Source organism: Notolabrus celidotus, chromosome 3 (genome assembly GCF_009762535.1).
Source record: "Notolabrus celidotus isolate fNotCel1 chromosome 3, fNotCel1.pri, whole genome shotgun sequence".
In the NCBI taxonomy this organism is placed as follows: domain Eukaryota; kingdom Metazoa; phylum Chordata; class Actinopteri; order Labriformes; family Labridae; genus Notolabrus; species Notolabrus celidotus.
Genome location: NC_048274.1, coordinates 1,142,134 through 1,164,045, shown reverse-complemented (window position 1 = coordinate 1,164,045; position 21,912 = coordinate 1,142,134). Strand labels below are relative to the sequence as shown.

General features: G+C 43.3%; 2 protein-coding genes across 20 annotated transcripts in view; both read left to right on the top strand.

Annotated features, from left to right (window-relative positions):
- Positions 1-49: 49 nt before the first annotated feature.
- On the top strand, positions 50-2,240 carry LOC117810083. Of its 3 annotated transcripts, none has more exons than XM_034679685.1 (2): positions 50-735; positions 820-2,240. In XM_034679685.1, the coding sequence occupies exons 1-2, from the start codon at positions 127-129 to the stop codon at positions 2,098-2,100; spliced, it is 1,890 nt and encodes a 629-aa protein (XP_034535576.1). In that variant the 5' UTR covers positions 50-126; the 3' UTR covers positions 2,101-2,240. The 3 variants fall into 3 exon arrangements, with proteins under 3 accessions (XP_034535576.1, XP_034535575.1, XP_034535574.1); XM_034679684.1 differs by having other exon boundaries at positions 50-738; XM_034679683.1 differs by having other exon boundaries at positions 50-741.
- Positions 2,241-8,862: 6,622 nt separating this feature from the next.
- Positions 8,863-21,912, top strand: part of ppfia1 (PTPRF interacting protein alpha 1) — a 73,355-nt gene continuing 60,305 nt past the window's right edge. For 3 of the 17 annotated variants that reach the window (XM_034679681.1, XM_034679670.1, XM_034679664.1), the window contains exons 1-2: positions 8,872-9,832; positions 16,002-16,271. In XM_034679681.1, the coding sequence (XP_034535572.1) occupies positions 16,002-16,271 (270 nt within the window). In that variant the 5' untranslated portion in view covers positions 8,872-9,832. Of the gene's footprint in view, positions 9,833-16,001; positions 16,272-21,912 lie in introns of all 17 variants that reach the window. The other 14 variants (XM_034679677.1, XM_034679675.1, XM_034679674.1 and 11 more) reach the window with 12 other exon arrangements.

The window sequence follows — 21,912 nt, the reverse complement described above, 5'->3', positions numbered from 1 at the left end:
AGAGAGCAGAGAGCAGAGAGCAGAGAGCAGAGAGCAGAGAGCAGAGAGCAGAGAGCAGAGAGCAGAGAGATCAGTAAGATCAGTATTTACAAAACAAAGACAAATACACAGCAAAGAAAATTGAAAATGCAGAGCCAAAACACAGAAATGCAGGCTTTTCCGATGATCGAAACAGAGATCCTTCGCCCTATTGTGGACTTGTTTCTAGACAAGATCACTCTCCATCAGTGGGCCAATCTGGAGGAGGGCTCTCATGACAGGGAAACAAAGGAGATCGTTACAGCCATGTGTGTGGATATAGTCAACACTATATCCAAATATCTCCTTCAGCTAGTGGAGAAGAGGAGAACACTGACTCCACCCAGAGTAGCCTCTTCTGGATTAAGAAAGTCCCAGAAGAGCATCACAGAGGAGGAAGTCCAGGAGTGCGTCGGTGAGTCTTTCTCGCTGACTCTTGCGGACGCGATGGGAGTCCAACAAGATATCCGTTGCAGCACAACAGAGACGGTGACGGAGCTCGTGGTGAAAGAGGTCGCAGAGAGGATAAACTCAGACCGGGCCAGCCAGGGAGAAGAACCGCCGGCCACCAAAGGTTTCTCCAAGAGACTGAAGGAGATGACGGACAAAGTGATCAAGGTCATGAAGAAGATTTCAAAAAACATGACTTGTTTGTCAGAGTCCACAATAGAAAGTCTAGTCCCAACACCCAGAGACACAGAGGCACAGCCAGAGGAGGAGGAGGAGGAGGAGGAGGAGGAGGAGGAGGAGGAGGAGGAGGAGGAGGAGGAGGAGGAAGAAGAGGACGAGGACGAGGACGAGGAGGAGATGGATGTAGCTGTGTTAAGCTGTGGGTCATACAGAGCCCTCTATACCAACCTGGAGGAAGAAACTATTGCACCAGACAGTCCCAAATATCCGATCTTTGTGACAGTGAAGTCTATCCTGGAGGAACAAGCACAGGATATCAGTGTCCTTGACAAAAGTTCAGACCTTTCAGAGGAGGAAGTATGCCTCCTTAACTCCAGCTCAGACAGCGACTCAGAAAATGCGGCTTATAGTATTGTTGAAGTCATCTGGGGAGATACTGAACCAGAACCAGAAGCAGAACCTGATCGTGACAGCCCTCTAAACATTCAATCAGAGGAAGATCCCGCCCGGAGGAAGATCACCAGACGGATTAAAGAATTCTTCATCAGTACATTCGCGAAAGAGTCCATCATCAGCTTTTTTGCTAAACTGAGGAAAAGATTTTCAGTATTGATCCCAAAGAGCACCAAAGCATCCATGAAGTTGATGATCGACGGGGTGGGTGGGTTTGTGGAAGAAATGATGTCATTGTACTCAGACGAGATGGAAATGAATGTCATAGATAGGATGTGTCTGTACAGAAGGATGGCAAGAGACATCAACTGGGGGCTGTTTGAACTCACAGAGAAGCGGCTCGCTGAGTTCACCTTCTTCCACCTGTCAGCGGAGAAAAAGCAGAAGGTTCACTTCATGGGATTTATTAAAACTGAAGTGGACTCTTTCATGAAGATGATGTGGAACTGGCTCAACCAGCAGGCAGAGCTGCACCAGAGGAGTAGCGACAACGCAACTGCTGCTCTCAGACAGATCGAGACATTTCTGGAGGGCACATCAACAGAAGAAGAAACTGTCCCTGCAGAGCCAGCTTCGTGGGAGCACAAAGGCAGAGAGAAGTGGGACAGACTGACCTTAGAGATCTTGGTGACTGGGCTGGCTAACCGGATTCTCAAAAAGGTAGAGATTGATCACTCAAACAAGGCTTACCAGACAGCAATCACAACAATGACTGAGCTGCTCTGGGCAGAGATGGAGGACGAATACATCAGGATCAATCTCAGCCCGAAGAACATCAACAAGATCCTGAATGCGGTGCGCAAGCAGCTCTGCAAGGTAGGTGAAGAGTTGCTTTGGAGGTGCATGCTGCTAGAAGATCCAAGCATCCTCCGACACATAGCTGACACACTGAAGGACCACCTGATGACACCAAGAGAGACCAACTGTGTAGCAGACTTCTTTGAGTCCCTTTTCAAGACCCTGACCAAGCCATTCACGGCCATCTTCAAACGTGGCTAAAGCAGCAGAGGATAGAGGATGGATGGGTTTACTCCGAGCTCTTCGGTTTCTCCCACAGTTTACACAAAACTTAAAAAAACCCTAAAAAACAAAACAAACAAAAAAAAAATAACAACATCTTGTAAAATAATATTTCTCTCTGTCCTGTCTTATATTTATATTAATAATGTGTGTAAATGTACTTTTTAAATAACAGCAGCTGAGAACCAAAAGTTTTCTGCTGCTGTCCAGGGTCCTGGTTTCTTTATTTTTTGCCTCATGGGTGAAACAAAAGTTATATGTGTGATCTATTTGACTAGGGTTTTTTGTCTGCCTTTGTTTATGCTTGTAGTGAAAAAAGTGTCCAAAAGGGACACAAAGGTGCAAAAAAATATCCTTAGGTATATCGATATCAACCAAATATAGAAAAATACTAAATAATCCAGTTGATTTAAGCCTCACCTCATTTCAAAAGTAGATTTATTGTGTCTTTCACTCAATAAAATAGACATCATTTGAAGTATTGAGATTTCTTCTCCACTCACTTTACCAAAAAACATCAAAGATGTAAAAGAAGTCAAACAGTGTCTCATTTAAGATATAATAATAATAATAATAATAATAATAATAATAATAATAATAATAATAATAATAATAATACATTTTATTTAGAAGCGCCTTTCAAAACACTCAAGGTCGCTTTACAGACAGATTAAAACACAATAAATAAAAGAACACGATAAAATAAATAAAAACAACAAGCAAAGTAACACCAAGTTAAAATGAAGCAGTGGAAATGAAGCAGGGAATGCAGTTTGAAACAGATGGGTTTTGAGTTTTGATTTGAAGAGGGGTAGTGAGTCAGTGTTTCGGATGTCTGGTGGGAGTGAGTTCCAGAGTTGGGGAGCAGGGCGACTGAAAGCTCTGCTCCCCATGGTGCTGAGACGGGCAGGGGGCACAGAGAGGTGGAGGGAGGAGGAGGAGGACCTGAGGGAGCGAGAGGGGGTGACGACGTGGAGGAGATCAGACAGGTACGGGGGGGAGAGGTTGTGGATGGCCTTGAATGTGTAAAGGAGGATTTTGAAATTGATTCTGAGTTTGACCGGTAGCCAGTGGAGCTGCTGGAGGACAGGGGTGATGTGGTGAAAGGAGGGGGTTCTGGTGGTGATGCGGGCTGCAGAGTTCTGGACCAGTTGAAGTTTATGGAGGGATTTGTGAGGGACACCGAAGAGGAGTGAGTTACAATAATCGATACGGGAGGTGACGAGACTGTGGACCAGGGTGGCAGTGGTGTGAGGGGTGAGAGAGGGGCGGAGACGGTTGATGTTGTGCAGATGGAAATATGCAGACCGGGTTATGCTATTGATATAGGATAAGATATTCCTTTATTCGTCCCACAACTTACCTTATCTATTTATCAGATAGAAGTGTACATAGTGTGTATACATCTGTAATAGTTGCCATATTTTATTCATTTTATTTTATTCTATTTTATTTTGATCGCCTCATGAACTGGCCTGCCTGCTCACCTGATCTCAACCCGACTGAGAACTTGTGGTCAATACTGAAGAAGATGATTTACAGTGATGGCAGAAATAGAGCTCAAAGAGCCTCTTTGGAAAGCGATACAAGGTACAGCTCACAGAGTCAGCAGAGAAGTCATCAGAAACCTCACTGAATCAGTTTACAGTGACCTCTGACCCTCACTGAAAGAAGAGGAGGTTATATTGGACATTTGAGAAACACTTTAGATTTGAAATGTTTTAAAGACATTAACAGTTTTATTTTGTACACAAATGTAAAGAAAACAGTTGTTTTTGTTGAAGTTTGAAAACAGTTGTAGTAAATATTATTATTTTCAATCAATAGAACGTTTAAAATGGTGCCTAGTTTTTTGATTTTCACAAGTTATATGCTCTTATCACCAACTTGCATAATAATTTGGCACGCTCATTTCTGCAGATTCTGCATTTATTTAAAAATACAGCCAACGTACTTTGAAAAGCATCATTTTAACCACACAGTTGCAGAAATATATTCACTATCTGACTTCTTGACAAATTTGAAAATGACTGTTGACATAGTTTTTGAAATATTCACAAAAATGCAACTTACCTAATAATTGTGCACGCAGTGTATATGTCTTGCCATTATTAGGGCGCGAGCACCGACAAGGTCGGCGAAGGCCCTCTTGAAACCCGTGGAATTCTTCTTCTTCTTCTTCTTCTTCTTCTTCTTCTTCTTCTTCTTCTTCTTCTTCTTCTTCTTCTTCTTCTTCTTCTTCTTCTTCTTCTTCTTTCTTCCGTCGTTTGAACGCCAAATTTTGATTACCTTAACAAAAAAAATCCTAAAAATGGTGAAACAGCGCCCCCTTGAATTTGCTAATTTCAAAGGGCCAGCCCGTAAAGACGGTTCAACATACATGCATGAAATGTTCTTTTAATAGGTATCATGCCAAGACCTACAAAAAAGCCTCTTGACATCGTGGTGAAATCCCAACAGGAAGTCGGCCATTTTGATTTGAAATTCTGACACTCGTTTCGCAAGGGTACGTATTCATGTAAACCCCTCCTACAATTTTGCTCCAATCAATCCCCAACCATGCACATTCTGAAGTAGACACATTGACGATCAAAAGTTATCAGACAGAATTTCTCTAAGTCAATCGGTGTGGGCGTGGCACCTCACTACATTTGGAGGAAATTTTGCCAACCTCTAAAAAATAATATCTCTCATATGCAATAATGGATCAGGCCCAGGCATGTCATGCATGATAAGTGCCCCAGCCTGAACGCCTCCATAGGCAGATATTCACAAATGTGATATAGCGCCCCCTACTGGCGCAAGAGGAAGACTTTGAAGCAGATGGAATTGATGAGGACAGCAGCTACAGCATCTTTGTGTCCTACATAGAAATCTACAATAACTACATCTACGATCTCCTGGAGGAAAATCAGGAAGATGCGATCAAACCAAAACCACCTCAGTCTAAAATCCTCAGAGAGGATCATAACCACAACATGTATGTGGCAGGCTGTGTGGAGGTGGAAGTGAAGTCTTAGAAAGAAAATGACATGTCCTACAGTTGTTGTCACATTGGAGATGAATATTTGTCAAAGGGATCTTCCTAAGTCAATGGATGTGGGCTTGGCAGAGGGTCCCAGTTGGAGGTTTTGCCTACAACCTAAAACTTTTATAACACTCTTATGCAATGTTGGATCAGGACCAGGGCGCTCATGCATGATAAGTGCCCCAGCCTGGATGCCTCTATGTGCAATTATTCACCTATATGTTTAGGCCCCCTACTGGCCACAAGAAGTCACATCTTACTTTCAGAGTTTCAGCCTAGGCCTCATAAAGTGCAACACAGCAACACCTGCTGCACATCAGGCGATGGTGCACATCAGGCGGTGGTGCACATCAGGCGGTGGTGCACATCAGGCAGTGGTGCACATCAGGCTGTGGTGCACATCAGGCTGTGGCACACATCACCACACACTGATTTGTATGAAAAGTGCTATATAAATAAAGCTTGATTGATTGATTGATTGATTGATTGATTGATTGATTGATTGATTGATTGATTGATTGACTGATTGATTGATTGACTGATTGATTGATTGATTGATTGATTGATTGATTGACTGATTGATTGATTGATTGATTGATTGATTGATTGATTGATTGATTGATTGATTGATATCTTTCATCTTTCTTGCAGACAACTTTACCATCTCTGATGAAAGTGTGTTGGCATTTCTCCTTGGCGTGTGTTTTTGTGGATACACCACACGATGGCGCCACCCTTCTGATCAGTGAGTCCTGCCTCATGTTACTGTTTTTAAGCAATTCCATCTGCTACAGCTGAATGTAGGTCACTCAGTGTTTAAACATTTTCAGTGCTTATAAACTTGTTGGATGCAATTAACCAGCTCTGTTATCCCGAGATTATGAGACCAATGAGTCAAGATCTCGAGTTCACACCTGGAAAAGACTCGTTACCACAGGAGAATGGAGGACGAAATTAAATGTATGGATGCAGGTCTGCTTAGGGCTTCCATAAGAAACTAATGTAGATGTTTATGCTCAACGCAGGAGCACTTTTATTTTATTTAATCCTTATTTAACCAGGAATATAAAAAAGTTTGTGACACTGCAGCTTCAACCAGGACAGGGAGCAAAGGCACTTAATGCACTTTTAGCTGTGCAATTACAAAATGAACGCAATGATCAGTAACATCCTGTTATAACACCAGGGTTGGGTTTTTGTATTATTAATATTTAATTCATATGTTGCCGTTTAAGACAAAGTGTGGGATTTGTTGACTTACCAAAGACGTATTGATGTGTTAAAAGGACCGCTCTCTCAGATTGGAGGTACGCATTAGTTTTAGGTTTTTAGGTGCAAAACAAACCTTCAAAGAGTAGAAATTAAAACCTCAGTGTGCACACCAAATTTATATCAGATTAAAATTAAACATGTTTCCGTTTTTTAATTTTAGCTTTGTGGATGTATTTGAATAAAGGCAGGGATTTAGTGCTGCTCTCAGTCCCTCTGTTAGCGATGTGTTGATCACCAACGAATCAGCTCTGATAACCAACTCCTTTCAGTTCCAGACTGAGAGACACTTCATTTTCTGGTTTTAATGCAGATCAGCGTAAAGCATGGTATACTGTTATTAAATATTAATTTATAAGGATAAAAGTTTTACTTTAGTTCGAACATTACAAGACAATTGCTTTAATAATCTGCTTCTAAAAAACAAATATATCCATTAACTTTCACTACAGCCTATCCATCCATCCATCCATCCATCCATCCATCCATCCATCCATCCATCCATCCATCCATCCATCCATCCATCCATCCATCCATCCAACCATCCATCCAACCAACCAACCAACCATTTTATTTATCTGTCATCCATGATGTAACCATCCATCTATCTTTATGTTTATTAAACTGTCTATCATCCACCCATCCATCAGTCTTTGCATCTATCCATCCATCATATTTTGAATCTATCTTATATCCATCCAATTTTGTATTTATCTGTCATCAATCTTTTAATTTATCCAACCCTCCATCCATCTGTCCATTATACCATCCATCCATCCATTTTTTAATTTATCTGCCAGCCATCCACCTTTACATCCATCTATCCATCTTTATGTCTATTAGACTCTGTCTGTCATCCATCCATCCATCCATCCACCTTTACATCCATCCATCCATCTTTATGTCTATTAGACTATCTGTCTATCATCCATCCATCCATCTTTATGTCTATTAGACTATCTGTCTATCATCCATCCATCCATCTTTATGTCTATTAGACTATCTGTCTATCATCCATCCATCCTTGCATCCATCCATTCATCCATCTTTCCATCGATCCATATTTTTTGTTATCTGTCACTAATCTTTTCATTTACCAATCCATCCATCCATCCATCCATCCATCCATCCATCCATCCATCCATCCATCCATCCATCCATCCATCCATCCATCCATCCATCCATCCATCCATCCATCCATCCATAAGGCATCTGTCCATTATACCATCAATCCATCTATCCATCCACCTTTTCATCCATCCATCCATCCATCCGTCTTTACATCTATTAAATTATGTGTCTATCATTCATCCGTCCTTACATCCATCCATTCAACCATCTTTCCATCCATCCAATTTTTTGTGAAACCCTCACTAATCTTTTCATCCATCCATCCATCCATCCATCCATCCATCCATCCATCCATCCATCCATCCATCCATCCATCCATCCACCAATCCATCATCCATCCATCCATCCATCCATCCATCCATCCACCCATTAGGCATCTGTCCATTATAACATCCATTCATCTATCCATCCACCTTTCCATCCATCCATCCATTCATCCATCTTTCCATCCATCCAATTTTTTTGTTATCTCTCACTAATCTTTTCATTTACCCATCCATCCATCCATCCATCCATCCATCCATCATCCATCCATCCATCCATCCATTCATCCATCCATCCATCCATCCATCCATCCATCCATCCATAAGGCATCTGTCCATTATACCATCCATCCACCTATCCATCCACCTTTTCATCCATCCATCCATCCATCTTTACGTCTATTAAACTGTGTCTATCATTGATCCGTCCTTACATCCATCCATTCATCCATCTTTCCATCCATCCAATTTTTTTTAACCCCTCACTAATCTTTTCATTTACCCATCCACCCATCCCCCTACCCATCCATCCATTAGGCATCTGTCCATTATACCATCCATCCATCCATCTATCCATCCACCTTTCCATCCATCCATCCACCTATCCCTCCACCTTTCCATCCATCCATCCATCATCCATCCATCTATCTATCTATCCATCCACCTTTCCATCCATCCATCCATCCATCCATCCATCCATCCATCCATCCACCTTTCCATCCATCCATCCATCATCCATCCATCTATCCATCTATCCATCCACCTTTCCATCCATCCATCCATCTATCCATCCATCCATCCTTCCATTTTTTTTTATCTCTCACTAATCTTTTTATTTACCCATCCCTCCATCTTTCCATCCATCCATTTTTTTTTATCTCTCACTAATCTTTTCATTTACCCATCCCTCCATCCTTCCATCCATCCATTAGGCATCTGTCCATTATACCATCCACCCATCCATCTTAACGTCTATTAAACGATCATTACAAAGGAGCCGGATCTTTAAAGTGATCTGATCCAAGTGATGGGATCCTTCCAGTGACCCGGACTCCCCTCCTCTTCCTCCTCTTCCTCCTGTTGCCAGCAGCTCTCTCTCTCTGAGGTTAGCAGGCTAATGAAAAGTGCTAACGACAGAGAGCCCACTACTGGCTGTCCCGACTGCCGAGGCTGGCAGGCAGAGGCGACAGGGAAGGACGGGACCGACGGGTTTATGGTGGAAATACCGAGAGAACTCCACAAACTCGGACGGACACGAAGGGAATACAAGTTCTAACTTGGGTTCGGATCCTCAAACGGACCTTTAAACGATCAATGTTAGCTGGAAGTTTCCGAGAGGATCTGTGACGAGACTTATCCACGGGAAGCTAACGTTAGCTTCAGAGCTCAATTCAGGATCTGTTTTATTGTAATCAGCGAGGTTTTAAAGCTGGTTATTACTCCCTAGAATGTGTGATACATATTTATAAAGTCCTGTTTCATGTTGTCAACTTTAACACAGAGTAGATCTCCTCTGTAAGCTGACTGACTGACGCTGTTGAAGCTAACTTCGGATCTAAAACTAGCTTGAAATGCTACAACTCTTTCCACGTCAGCTCCCTGTGTCCTCACAGATCTACCTGCTGTGTTATGTTCAGGTGATTTAACTTGCTGTGAGAGGATGGATGTTTGTTTTTACACACTTCACGTTGATTTCCTGGATATGCAAATCATCGAATCGGCAGCATTTTTTACTGCTAGCGTGCTAACGTTGTGTTAGCCGGCCAAACTTGGAGTCCTGCCTCTCTGCTCCCTGTCTGTGGGTTTCTCTGTGAGGCCTTCAGGATCCCTTTTTATCCCTCTTCTTCTTCTTCACAGCCTTAATGCATCCCAGACTCTGGATGGAATTTACATGCTCAGATTGACTCTGGATACTTGTGGGACTTATTATATTGGAGTACCTGGACTTTGTTGACGCTCACCTGACACCTCAAAATAACCTGGACTTCTTTGGCATCTGGATTAAAACCATTTTTCCAAGGTGAGATAATGTGAAATACATGTTTATGATGTGTTGTAATGTGAAACCATACATTAAGGTGACTCACCTTTATTTATAAAACACCTTTCATACATAAAAACATGCAGCCCAAAGTGCTTCACAGAATAACAGACAGTAAGAAAACAACAGCAATGTAAAATTCTAAAAGGTATGATTTAAAAAAAAAAGAAATACTTAAAAAATAAAATACAATCAGTGCAGTGAAATTAATAAAATAAGTAAGAGTGGAAAGAAAAGTGTCTGTATGCATTCAAATTGTCCACTGAACTCGGTCCATGATCACTCATACCTTATTTACATTAAGATTAAAGCTGCTGTTGGTAGGAATGGTGTCAAAATGTTAATTTTTTCTGCAGTACTCATCAGTAAGTGAAGTAATTAGAGACTATGTGAAAGCTGTGTTTTCCAATGCCTATGTATAAAGCAATGTTATTATTCCCCTCGCTCCCGTTATGACGGACCAATCATAGCTAATCTCCAATCCTCCATCCTGATTGGTCGAGTGGCGGCCCAACTACAAGGCTGTATAAATAATGGACAGCCTCGCTCCACCTTTTCCATCAACTGTATAAAATATGGACGTAGTATCCGTGATGTCACTAGGGATGCACCGATCCTACTTTTTAGGTCCTGATACCGATACCTGGGCTTCGGTATCTGCTGATACCGATACTCGCCGATCTGATCCTGGTATTGATTTAACAAACTATTCCTTAATGTGAGGATAGAATCATGTTTTGGCAACTTCAGGCTTTTTTCTGACATGATGGTGAACTGTACCTGGGTTCCAAGTGCTCAACCAGACGCTGGACTCCCTTCATTTCAAGGATCCAGAACAATTAAATCCAATAACCTGTCCTGTGTTTTCACACTTTGAATCCATTAATAGAAGGTTTCTTCCTTCTTTGCAGTCGGCTACAGCTGACGCAAACTTCCTCCTTTGGACTTCCATTATATGAAAACCGTTGAAACATTACCGCTGCACATGTTGTAAGTTTCCGGCGGAGTTGTTAGCAAAAGAAGAGTGACATGCAGCTAAACTGCAGAGCCTCTGTAATTATCCTCCATCATGCTCCACCGGGCAAAAATGCAGACCGGCCGGCGCTGATGACGTAGGAGACGCACAGAAAAGCATAGACCTGAGATGAATAGATCTGCCATATGGATCGCCTCTATATATCGGGCCTTTGTCACTGATATCCGATCTAGCTTTTGAGTCCGATCGGATCGGTGCATCCCTAGATGTCACCCATCTGTTCCTGAGCGCTGTTTTTGAAGCCAATCGAAGGTGGCAGCCATATTGGAAATGCTGAACTCAACCAGGCACAGTGTGACGTAAAGGGGCGGAGTTTGAGCCTCCTAGCCAACAGCTATGTGTTCCCGACCGGGAGTCCAGTCAGTCATGTCCTTATTTGGGCAAAAACTCGTAATCTTAATATCTTCTGAACCGTCGCGTTAGAAAAAAATGTCACCCCCCCCCCGTACAGTGTGTGACGATAGAGAAATTAGCATCGTATGTTTGTACGTTTTTTTTTTAACCAGGCTGTAAACATGTTTATTAATGCTGCAAAGATCGTCAGGGTTCCCACGCGTCCTGGAAAAACTGGAAAACAGTTGACCAGTTTTCCAGTCCTGGAAAACACCTGGACAATGGGAGAAAAAGTCAAATGTCCTGGAAAATGATTCCAACATGACTGCGTGTGACCTGACATGGTTAAAAAAACACATCCCCATTCAACATTTGTGGCCATTTTTGACATTCAGATCAGATATTATTATTATTTATTTATTTCAGTGAGTCAGCTTCCAGATTCCTTTGCTGGCTCTTTTGTTTTTTATTTAGCTCATTTTATATTTTTGGAGAAAAGAGAAAGCTGAGATGAGAGTTGCCCATCATTGTTACTTGGTTGCACTAATAAAGTGAAGTGCTGTATATCTGTGGTTGCATTATTCTATAATCAATTTGCCATCACTTTAAAGCATGTAAGAGATGAGTTCATCGATAGACTGCATGTCTTCAATGTAGACTTCCACTGAGAGGAACATATTAGACTATTTAGGAACTAAATTAGGAACTCAATTTAGACTGTCACACCAGCTTGATCATCACTGAAAATGTCCTTGAAATGTCCTGGAAAATGATCTCTGGAAAAGAGTGGGAACCCTGGATCGTCTTCTTTGAATTGGTGTGTATGTGGTTTCCGGTGTTTCTGCAGCCAGCCTCTAGTGGATTCTGGATGAACTGCAGTTTATAACACTTCCACATGGGCTTCATCGTTTGAGACCGGAGGTTGCCGCTTGGCCTTTATCCCATTGTACGGTTTTGAAGCCAAAATATCCCGTTCCATCTTGTACATTTTCTGCAGCCAGAGTCTGCGCAGTAGGGAATTTGTGTGTTTCCACAGTAACAAGCTCCGCCCTGCAGCGTAGCGTCCCGAGGTCCTACGGAGTTTCTCTCTCCGGCAGCTGTCTATCAAAGTAAACAGGAAGTAAAACCCCGTTTTTTAACCTCTAATAACTAACGGAAAAGAAAGTTTTCAGAAAAAAGAGGCCTTGAACACAAAACAGTTAAATAATAACTACATATCACCACAGCATACGGATGTGAGAAACATTCGTACGATGTGGATTTATGTTTTAAAGTGTGACCGCAGCCACATTCAAATGAATGGGGGAGATGGAGTTTTTGACCTATACTGCAGCCGGCCACCAGGGGGAGAAGCTTTTGTGGAAGCTGAATGAATACATTGATATGTTTAATATCCCCTTAAGTACATCATTAACCTGTGGAACCTGCATCTCCCACTAGGGCTGTCAAAATTGCTCCAAAATGACGTTTGAATATTCGCTCAAAAAAAACCCAGAGGTTCAAACCATTCGAATATCTATATTTGCGCATTATGTCAACAACAGCTGGACAAACTAATACAAGGAGACATAACTACTTGTATATGTGTTTTTATTTAAGATATATAACATGCCTAAAACATACCTACACATTACAAAACAAGTAAATGACCTAATGGTCTATACCGAAACACTTTGAAGACCGGAGACCTCTCGCTCACTCGCCCCCCTCCCCTCTGTGTGTAATGCGCTGAGTGAGTGCTGAACAAGACTTGTGCGAACAATTAAAGGTCCTGACTCTTGTCCCTAATAAAGGCAGGCTTCATTCAGTGATTGAAGCAAATATTATTAACATTAATTGAAGTTAAAAACGAAAAAGTAGTCCACTTACATTCTTGGCGCTTGTATAAAAAAAGAGGAAAAACTGCATTTTACCCCAGTGTCACTGATTGTCGGGCTCTTTTAGTCCACTGTCAATGTCGGGTCTTAGGCCTGACAGGTTATTTGCCAAAAACAACAGACAGTCAGTGTGAAGAGGCCCGATCTCTTTTTATTCACTATGTTCCCAGCGGAGGAAAAGACGCGTTCAGAGCGCACTGAGGATCCGGGGACGGAAGGATTTCACTCTGCCGTCTGCTTCACGCTGTGCATGTGTGACTCCTGTGACCTGTCCCTGACCCGTCATGCGTTAAATACCCGTTAAATATTCGAATATATATTCAAATTTAGAATATTCGTTGACAGCCCTATCTCCCACCACACAAGACTCCACAGCATTGAATTCAATCATTCTCTAGTGGAGCGTCTTTACTTTCTGTTGGTCACTGCTTTATTTCTCAGCCTAATGACTGAAGCAGAGGTTCCTGACAGGTTTGACACACCTCCTCTTTGTCATTCTTACGTTTCAGAAACTCCTGGTGCTGCTCAGGATGCTGGGTCTTGAAATGCACACTTAATGGAGTGTTTTTATCTCCTCCTCAGATCCCCTGTGTTTTACAAGCATTGCTAACAGCTATTTTGATGTCTGTTTACAACACAAAATACCTCCATGCATCATATAAGGATGTCATGTCTCTGTCTCAGTCCTCATCTGCTCCTCTTGTAATTAAACCCCCCCAAACGTCCCCTCCTCCTTTATAAGTGATGCCCAGTTTATATCTTCAAACACGTCCTGCCTCCAGTCTGCGGTTTGTCATCTTTACTTTTTGACGTTTGGGATTTCTGTTGCTTACACTGGACCCACCATCTGTCACTCCCTCTCATGGATGCTGAGTGACCCTCCCCCTCATAAACATGGTAGCTTGACCTGGATAAAGAGCGGTGGTTTTGTATTTTGTGTGATATTCTCCCTCTGAAGGAAGCATGTTCTGATTTTAGTTGAATGAAGAAGGCAGGTTGTTTAGTTTTCTGGTGAACCTGCGTGTGACACCGGGTATGGTCCAGGTTTTAAGTGTCGCTGATGGGAGATAAAGTCAAGTGCTGGTGCAGTGAAGCGAACGCAGAGGTAACAAAAAGCTTTTGGCATCTCAGGCGAGTCAGAGGAGAAGAAGAAGAAGAAGAAGGGGTCGCCCGCTTCACTTGCTCTCATTTGTGAATTGTTGTTCCTCGTATGGAATGTGAAATCCAGCTCACATGATTCTTGGCTTTTTGTCTAACAGGCTGTCTACAGCACCTAAGCTCCTCGGTGTGGAGGGTGGTTCTAATTCCTTAGACCTTCCTGCCCAGCTGTTCCTCGAGCTGACGTCACTTAAAGAGCTTCAGACGCGGCTAGTTTAGCTGTCTTTGATTGATTAAATGCTGGACCAATGTAGGTGAACGGCTGTACGGGAGCACTCAAGCTGAATTGGCTGTTCTTCCCTCCGCTTCATCAATAAAGTGTTGAGTGGCTGGGATCCTGCAGAGTACATCCTTTAAATTACCTCCAAAACCTGCCCTTAAATTTAGAGAGAAACTGCTGTGGGTGCTTTAAAACCACACACTCAGCATTATTCTTACTTATTACTATTTTTAGAAAGCGTATGAAAAAGGTAGATCTACTGTTTTCAACCCCAAACTGTGAGAGCGGTGGCGATGGATTTACAGAGAGAGAAAGGACACTGTGAATGAAAACTAAGCGGTGACACAGAAAATAAGACGTCAGATTTGTACAAGAATCATACAGGTCTGAGTGTGGGATGTTTCCATTCAAAAGAAGGAGTTTTAGTTTGACTTAAAGCTAGGGTTGGTAGTCACGAATAACTAGCATGAATTTGAATGTAGCATGTCCTCAGGACTCCCTCCCCTTGGAGCTCTTCCAAAACGACGCCCCCCCGCTCACATGCACGAGCGCCGCTGTTTCACTACCATATGATGGTGACTGATTCAAAACAGGTCCTCACCAGAACATCATCATAGTGAAAGTTAAAAACACAAACAAACATGGCTGCTGTTAGCACTCACAACTGTCATGCTAGCATTATCCAGTTGTACCGGTGACACGATATCAGGAGAAAAATTATAACACATATATAATACTGTAACAGCTCTACTGTTTGTTAAACCTGTTCAGTGTAGATGTTCTTAATTCCTACAGTGTTGACAGTCAGTGAAGGCATCAGGAGAGGTGTAGAGTGTGTGAGCGGGAGAGAGGAGAGACAAGAGGAGAAGTTCTTCATTCATTCAAACTTTGATTGTTGCTTTGTTGGTTGGCGTGGTAACGGCCGACAGTGACCGGTTATTAAAGACTCTGATCCGGACTACAGTCCTGAGCAAAGCACCTCATCTGGTCAGAGGGGACAGGCCCGAGGTCGAGCGAGAGGGGCAGTCAGTAGAGTCAGGGGAAGCAGAGGCAGGGGACGGGGAGTGAACGCCGGGGAAATGTACGCTCTGCAGGAGGCGGGCAGGACGGGATCTGATTGGTTTAAAATTTTGGACCCCAAAAACTGTGATTGGTTGGTGTTTTCCCAGGTTTACTCCGGCTGTAGATAGCAGCTTTTCTTCACTCTTTTTTAAGAACACATTATGTATTGATTACCATCAGGACATAAAGATCATTTTAACCAGTATAACAAAAAGTGTTTCTAAATCTGATTACCAACCCCAGCTTTAAAGAAGGTGTTTCTATGTGTCCATGAGTGAGGGGTGTTTAGCAAAGGGTATACGTTTAATCAGCAGCTCTGAAGATGATGTGAAATCTGTGATAGTGAAGCGTCCTTAAGGCAGAGCTTTCTTGGATAATCCACTCGCCTGACATCCGAGACTTTACAACATGTTTCTGTTTGTTTTGCTGAACCTTTCTTCTTCTCCTTCTCCGGTCCTGCAGATGATGTGCGAGGTGATGCCCACCATCAGCGAGGCCGAAGGGCCCGGCGGGGGAGGCGGCGGCGGCCGTCGCGGCTCCGGCTCCCCGCTGCAGTCGGACTCGGAGGGTCACTTCGAGTCGCTGATGGTGTCCATGCTGGAGGAGAGGGATCGCCTTCTCGACACGCTGAGGGAGTCTCAGGAGAATCTGGGCCTCACTCAGGGCAAGCTGCACGAAGTCAGCCATGAAAGGGACTCGCTGCAGAGACAGCTGAACACCGCTCTGCCACAGGTGAGTGAGAGCGTCCCTGTTTGCTGCTTTGGATTGTGTGATCTTTAATGAGATTTGAAAGCACCACACATGGAGGCGTAACACTGATTAAAACTGTAAAAAGATTGATGAGTATAAAGTCTGATTCATGGGCTTGTTATCTGGTCCAGACTCTCTCAGCAGAGAAAGTGATACTGGACTCTGGCACGGTATTGTGAGTTGTCTGGCTGATTGCACGGAGCTGAGGTGTGTGCTCAAAGGTGAACCCGGCTCACATGGTTTCCTTTTTGTAGTTTTTTAGGAGGCGTTTGTTTGTTTCTGATATTTGCAAACTAAACCTGAAGAGAACTGCGATCCCGCCTCGGTCCATCTGCTGCAGGTCTCTGTTTTATTACTGACTCATGTTTCTGCCCTCTGGGGTCGTCCATGTAAAACAAAGGGGATCGGGTGTCCAGTTTTAATGATGCATTAGAGGCTGGTAATAATTTAAGCGTAGATGTAGTTTCGATGGATAAATATGCATCCAGTGTATGAGCTGCAGCAAGATGTTTCTAGTCAGGGGTTAGCTCACATTGTATTAAACGATTGGGGGGGGGGACCATGTGGCGTGCAGACTGTGAGCGATCACAGCTAAGAGGATGACAGATGACGGATCCCAGCGCCGAAAGCAGAGAGGGAGGCTGAAGATTGGGAGAGGGCTCTGCGTACAGAAAGCAGAACAGATTACAGAGAGCTGTGAGCGATGGTGTCCCAACTTTCCTGCACAGATCGTCAGGAGTGATGCTCAACTAACTTCTGTAGCTCTCTGTGTGTACAGTAAGGAAGAGTACAACCAGAATCAGGACATGATGCAACAAGCTACAGCGTTGTGTTCATGGACGCTGCCATGTCAGTAGAGTCAGAAACAGAAGCCGTCTGATTTAGCACACAGCAATCCAGAAAGTTTTGGTGTTTCATTCAAGCAAGAAAGTCAAACATTTGCTGCTTGTAGTTTTGATCAGAGTCTGAGACGTATCCTCATTCTTAAAAGATGTTTTAAGCCGGGAGAAAGAGGTGCTTCTACCCTCATGGGAGGCTGAATCCTCATGGGGGGAGAACAATAAAAACCCTGCTGTGTTTCGTACAGTTTGCTGGTGTTTGCCTGCCACAGACAAACAAGGGGGTCAAAGGGATTAACAGCCATCAAAAACCAAGAGGCAACCTCCGGTCTTAGAATATGAAGCCCATGCAAAAGTGCTAAAAACTGCAGTTGATGGAGCGTCCACTAGAGGCAGAAACCACATACACACCCATTCAAAAAAGACGATCTTTGCAGCAGAAATAAACATGTTTACAGCCTGGTTCAAAAAAACTGTTTAGGTCTGAGTGGCACATTTCTCTCTCGACACACACTGTACGGGGGTGAATTATTTTATAAATCGGTACTTTCAAAGATATTAAACTCACGAGTTTTGCCCAAATAAGGGCGTGGCTAACTTGATTGACAGGCGGGCACCCTGTAGCTGCTAGCGAGGATGCTAAAGGCTTGCCTCTTGACGTCACACTAGCTCAGGCGAAGGTTGGTTGGGTTCAGCATTTCCAATATGGCACCCACCGACGATCGGCTGCAGGAACAGACGAGTGACGTCATGGAAAGTAAAGACAAAGACCTATTTCTATTATTAAGGCATCCAGGTCAATGGAAATATACCACAAGCTTCACAGTTGCACAGAAACTGCACGTTGGGAACTTTGTGGAAGTTTTCACGCAAGAAGAAATCCCCCAAAACAAACTGCATCTTAGATACATCAGTGTAAGATAAGATAAGAGAAGATACTCCTTTATTCGTCCCACAAGGGGAAAATTCAGTGACACTGTACAAGAAGGTGTACAGAACAAGAATTTAACAAGAATATATATAGGAAAGAAATGTCCATCAGAGACAACAGCTTGGCCACAATCCTCCTGTCAGCCACCACCTCCACAGGGTCCAGGACTGAGCTGGCCTTCTTCACCAGTTAAGGCTGATTTTTACTTCTGCGTCTCCCCTACGCAGCAGGGGCTGACGCGGACATGAGCACCACATACTTGTGCGTCGGTGTGTCTGTGTCGCGCAGCAATTCTCCTCCTAAACACTAGAGGGCAGTGCGGTCTCTCTGATAGCCGGCCGCCTGCTTCCGGCCCCGCTACGATCTCTGTTTCCTTCTCCACAGAGATTCAGAGCGTGTTCTGTTAATCTACAGCTGATACATGTTGCTGTTTATCATACAGACATGATTACATGAAGAATAGAGAGGAGGAGATGAAATACACGGCCGATGTACGGCCGATGTCCGGGATCCCGGAAGTGTTGTAAATGCGGGAAAGACAAAGCCGCCAAGCGGACCAATCACAGGGCTTGAGGTCCGCGTCGGCTCTACGGGGAGTTACATTTTGGAGGAGGTGCACGTCAGCTACATGCGTAGGCCTCGGCGTAGGTACGGGAGCTACGTGGACCCCCGGCGTAGGGTACGCCGTTGATTCAACGCAGAAGTATAAATCAGCCTTTAGTTCAGCCTTGCTCTCCTGTATCCTGTCCGCCCACAGCAGGTGAAATCCTTCCAATGTGGCGTTCATGTCCGGTGTTAGCTCTGTTAGCACGATGCTACTCTGCCAGTCATCCCTCTGGTGCCAGGTTATCTCGTCCACCTCATCGTAGATAGATCTTACAAGGAAGGACAGGTCCATGTCACTTGTTTATCTAACAGTAGTTTAAAAAATATCCGATACAGATTAAATATATATGTGTATATTTATTTTTTTCACAGATATGTTTATTGACATTTTGTCAAATGTGAACAACACAAAACCAAGACAGTACACAGAGTGATACATAATAATAACAACAATGATAATAGTACAGATTATAGTACATTTAAATAATATAGAGAAGTGAATACAAATTAATATATGTATAAATAAATGGCAAAATAAGGAAGTAAATAAATAAATACAAAATAAAATAATTAAATTAATAAATAAAAAGTATAAATCAGATGAAATATTTTAAAGTATCTCACTTTTTTTGGCGTGTAGGTCAGAGCGATTCATGAAATCAGTCACTCTTCGACTCGACTCTCAGAGGTGATCTCAGGACAGAAGTCCAGTTCCAGTTCATGAACCGGAAGGATCAACGTGCGTCAGCTATGATAATGAATTAAGGTTAATTTAAAGATATAAAACTGTAATCCTGTTAATGTTCACGTGTGGATGTACGTACGTGTCTCAGAAACACATCACTGCTTTAAAAGTGACGACAACAGAAGACGTTTTTAGAACAAATACCCGAAGTGATGTCTGCTTTCTGCTCTTTTTATAGCGTTTCTAATCTTTATGACTCCGCTGCATCATCCCTATCAGACTCTGCTTTACCATAAACCTTTGCTCCATGTTGTTCCTCATGACAGGATCATTCAGACTGAAGTAAAGCTGTGTTCATACTCCTGATTCTCCTGAGTCTCGTTGTGTGTGTGGTGTGTGTCGTGTGCGTGCACGCTGCTGTGACGCCGTCAGCTGAACGTCGGGCTCTCTGCCAGAACTCTAAGAGTCGTATCTGGAAGGCAGGAAAATACAGCTGTTTGCAAAGAGGGCGTCTGCTTTGACATCTCTGAAACTTTCACTGGTTGAATAGAGACGTAGAGACATGATGTAACAACAATTCAATGTCTGAATGTAAGGTGAATCCATGTTTTAGGGAATTTCTTGTATTAAAGATCACTTAAATGAAATAAATCACCAGGAAAACCATCCCAGATTGAAGATTTGCTTCAGCTGTAGTTGTTTTTGTCTTTATGTAAGATTCAATAATGATTCATTGTGCATATGAGTCTGAGTCATGGTGGTAAAACATGCTCAGGAAGGATACCAACCAAAGAGAAGTAAAACAACTTGAGAAACAGGAGAAAGAGAAGTGAGTTCCCACGCCTCTCTCTGCTCTGACAGAAGTCCCAGTAACCTCTAGTTAACCCGGTGCCATCCTGACCCGTTCAGTTGGAGTAAGTCATGTTTCTAGGTATCTTGAAAGCAGGTAAAGAAGGAGGTGTGTCTCTCTCCGTCTCCTCCCTCCCGGTGAGAGAACCCTTCAGCAGGAATGCTCAAACATTCCTCAGTAGTTGCTCACACGTCAACAGCTCTTTCAAACTCCAGCGTTTCCCACCGGGACGGTTCTTATCTGGTCTTTAGTTTCCTCCTTTGTGCATTCTGTTTGCAACGTTTGTTTGGTTCTCCCACATTGTGGCTCAAGCTTTCATTACCCAAAGTTTTCTCACATTTCAGGAGCTCTTGTCTTCAACAACTTGAGATTTGATGTGTTTAAATCATCGCTACTAGTCCCTCCTCTGGAGATATCACAGGAACATGTCGCTCAAACTGCATGCTGCTGATCTTTCTCAGATACAGCATGATACTCCTAGACTTTTCTTATAATATTTATAATTGATAGGACTTATATAGCCCTAAAAATATAGAAATAAAAACAAATGATATACAAAAAACAGAGATGAGGAGGGATTAGAGGTGACGTGTTGTAGGATATTTTGAAGAGGTTTTGAGTTGGTAGAAGAGAGTCAGAGTCGAGGATGTTTGGAGGGAGAGAGTTTCAGAGAGTCGAGGCAGCGATGGTAAAGGCTCTGTCCCCCAAGGTGCGGTGCTTGGTCTTGGTGATGGGGGACAGGAAGGTCGGCATCTGAGGATCTGAGGTGGCCTTTGAGGAGGTCGGTCGGTCAGGTATGAGGGGGCGAGGTTATTGAGAGATTTGTGGATTTGGTGCTGTATGAGGAGCCAGTGGACCAAAACTATAAGATAAGATATGGATGAACATCAGCTGCTGGTCTGGAATAAAACTTGGAATATAAGACGGGGCTACCACCAGATCCGTGTCCGAGCAGGACCTCCGGACAGCTGGAGTCATGTGACCGAGGTTTCCCCGCGGTAATCACTGAATCAAGGATTCTCCTCCTCCTCCTCTCCTCATCCATGTTGTCTTTCTGGTCCTCTGAAAACCTCTGACCTGTTGACTCCAGGCCTGGCTCCGCTCATCATGACTTTGGTTTGTTGTGTTGTAGTTAAGTGAAATACGATCTGGTGATAACACAGAGCACTTTGCAGCATTTAGCAAGTTACAGTGGCAAGGACAAACTTCCTTTAACAGGCAGAAACCTCCAGCAGGACCAGACTCATGTTAGACACACATCTGCTGAGACCTACCGTGTTGGAGAGAGGGATAGAGGGAGATGAAGAGAGAGAGAGAATGAATGATGAAAGCTGGTCAGTTCAAACTATCTTCACTAACCACAGAGAGCAGCAACACCTAACGGCCAAATCAAGGATTCTCCTCCTCCTCCTCTCCTCATCCATGTTGTCTTTCTGGTCCTCTGAAAACCTCTGACCTGTTGACTCCAGGCCTGGCTCCGCTCATCATGACTTTGGTTTGTTGTTGTAGTTAAGTGAAATACGATCTGGTGATAACACAGAGTGTTTTATTCTGAAAATTAACCGGATGTTTTCATTTTGTTTTGGTGAAACCTGACTTCCTGTCCCACTTAGGGATAAGTACCTTTCACATTTGAACCGATACGGTACCGATACCCGGTACCTGGGAATCGGTACCGGTACTCAACGGTACCAATTTTCGGTACTTTTGTG

Bases quoted from the DNA above. Each gene is read 5' to 3' on its own strand.
- LOC117810083 (XM_034679683.1), top strand. From the start codon at position 127: ATGCAGAGCCAAAACACAGAAATGCAGGCTTTTCCGATGATCGAAACA. The intron at 742-819 runs GAGGAGGAGGAG...GACGAGGACGAG, and splicing joins CACAGCCAGAGGAGGAGGAG to GAGGAGATGGATGTAGCTGT.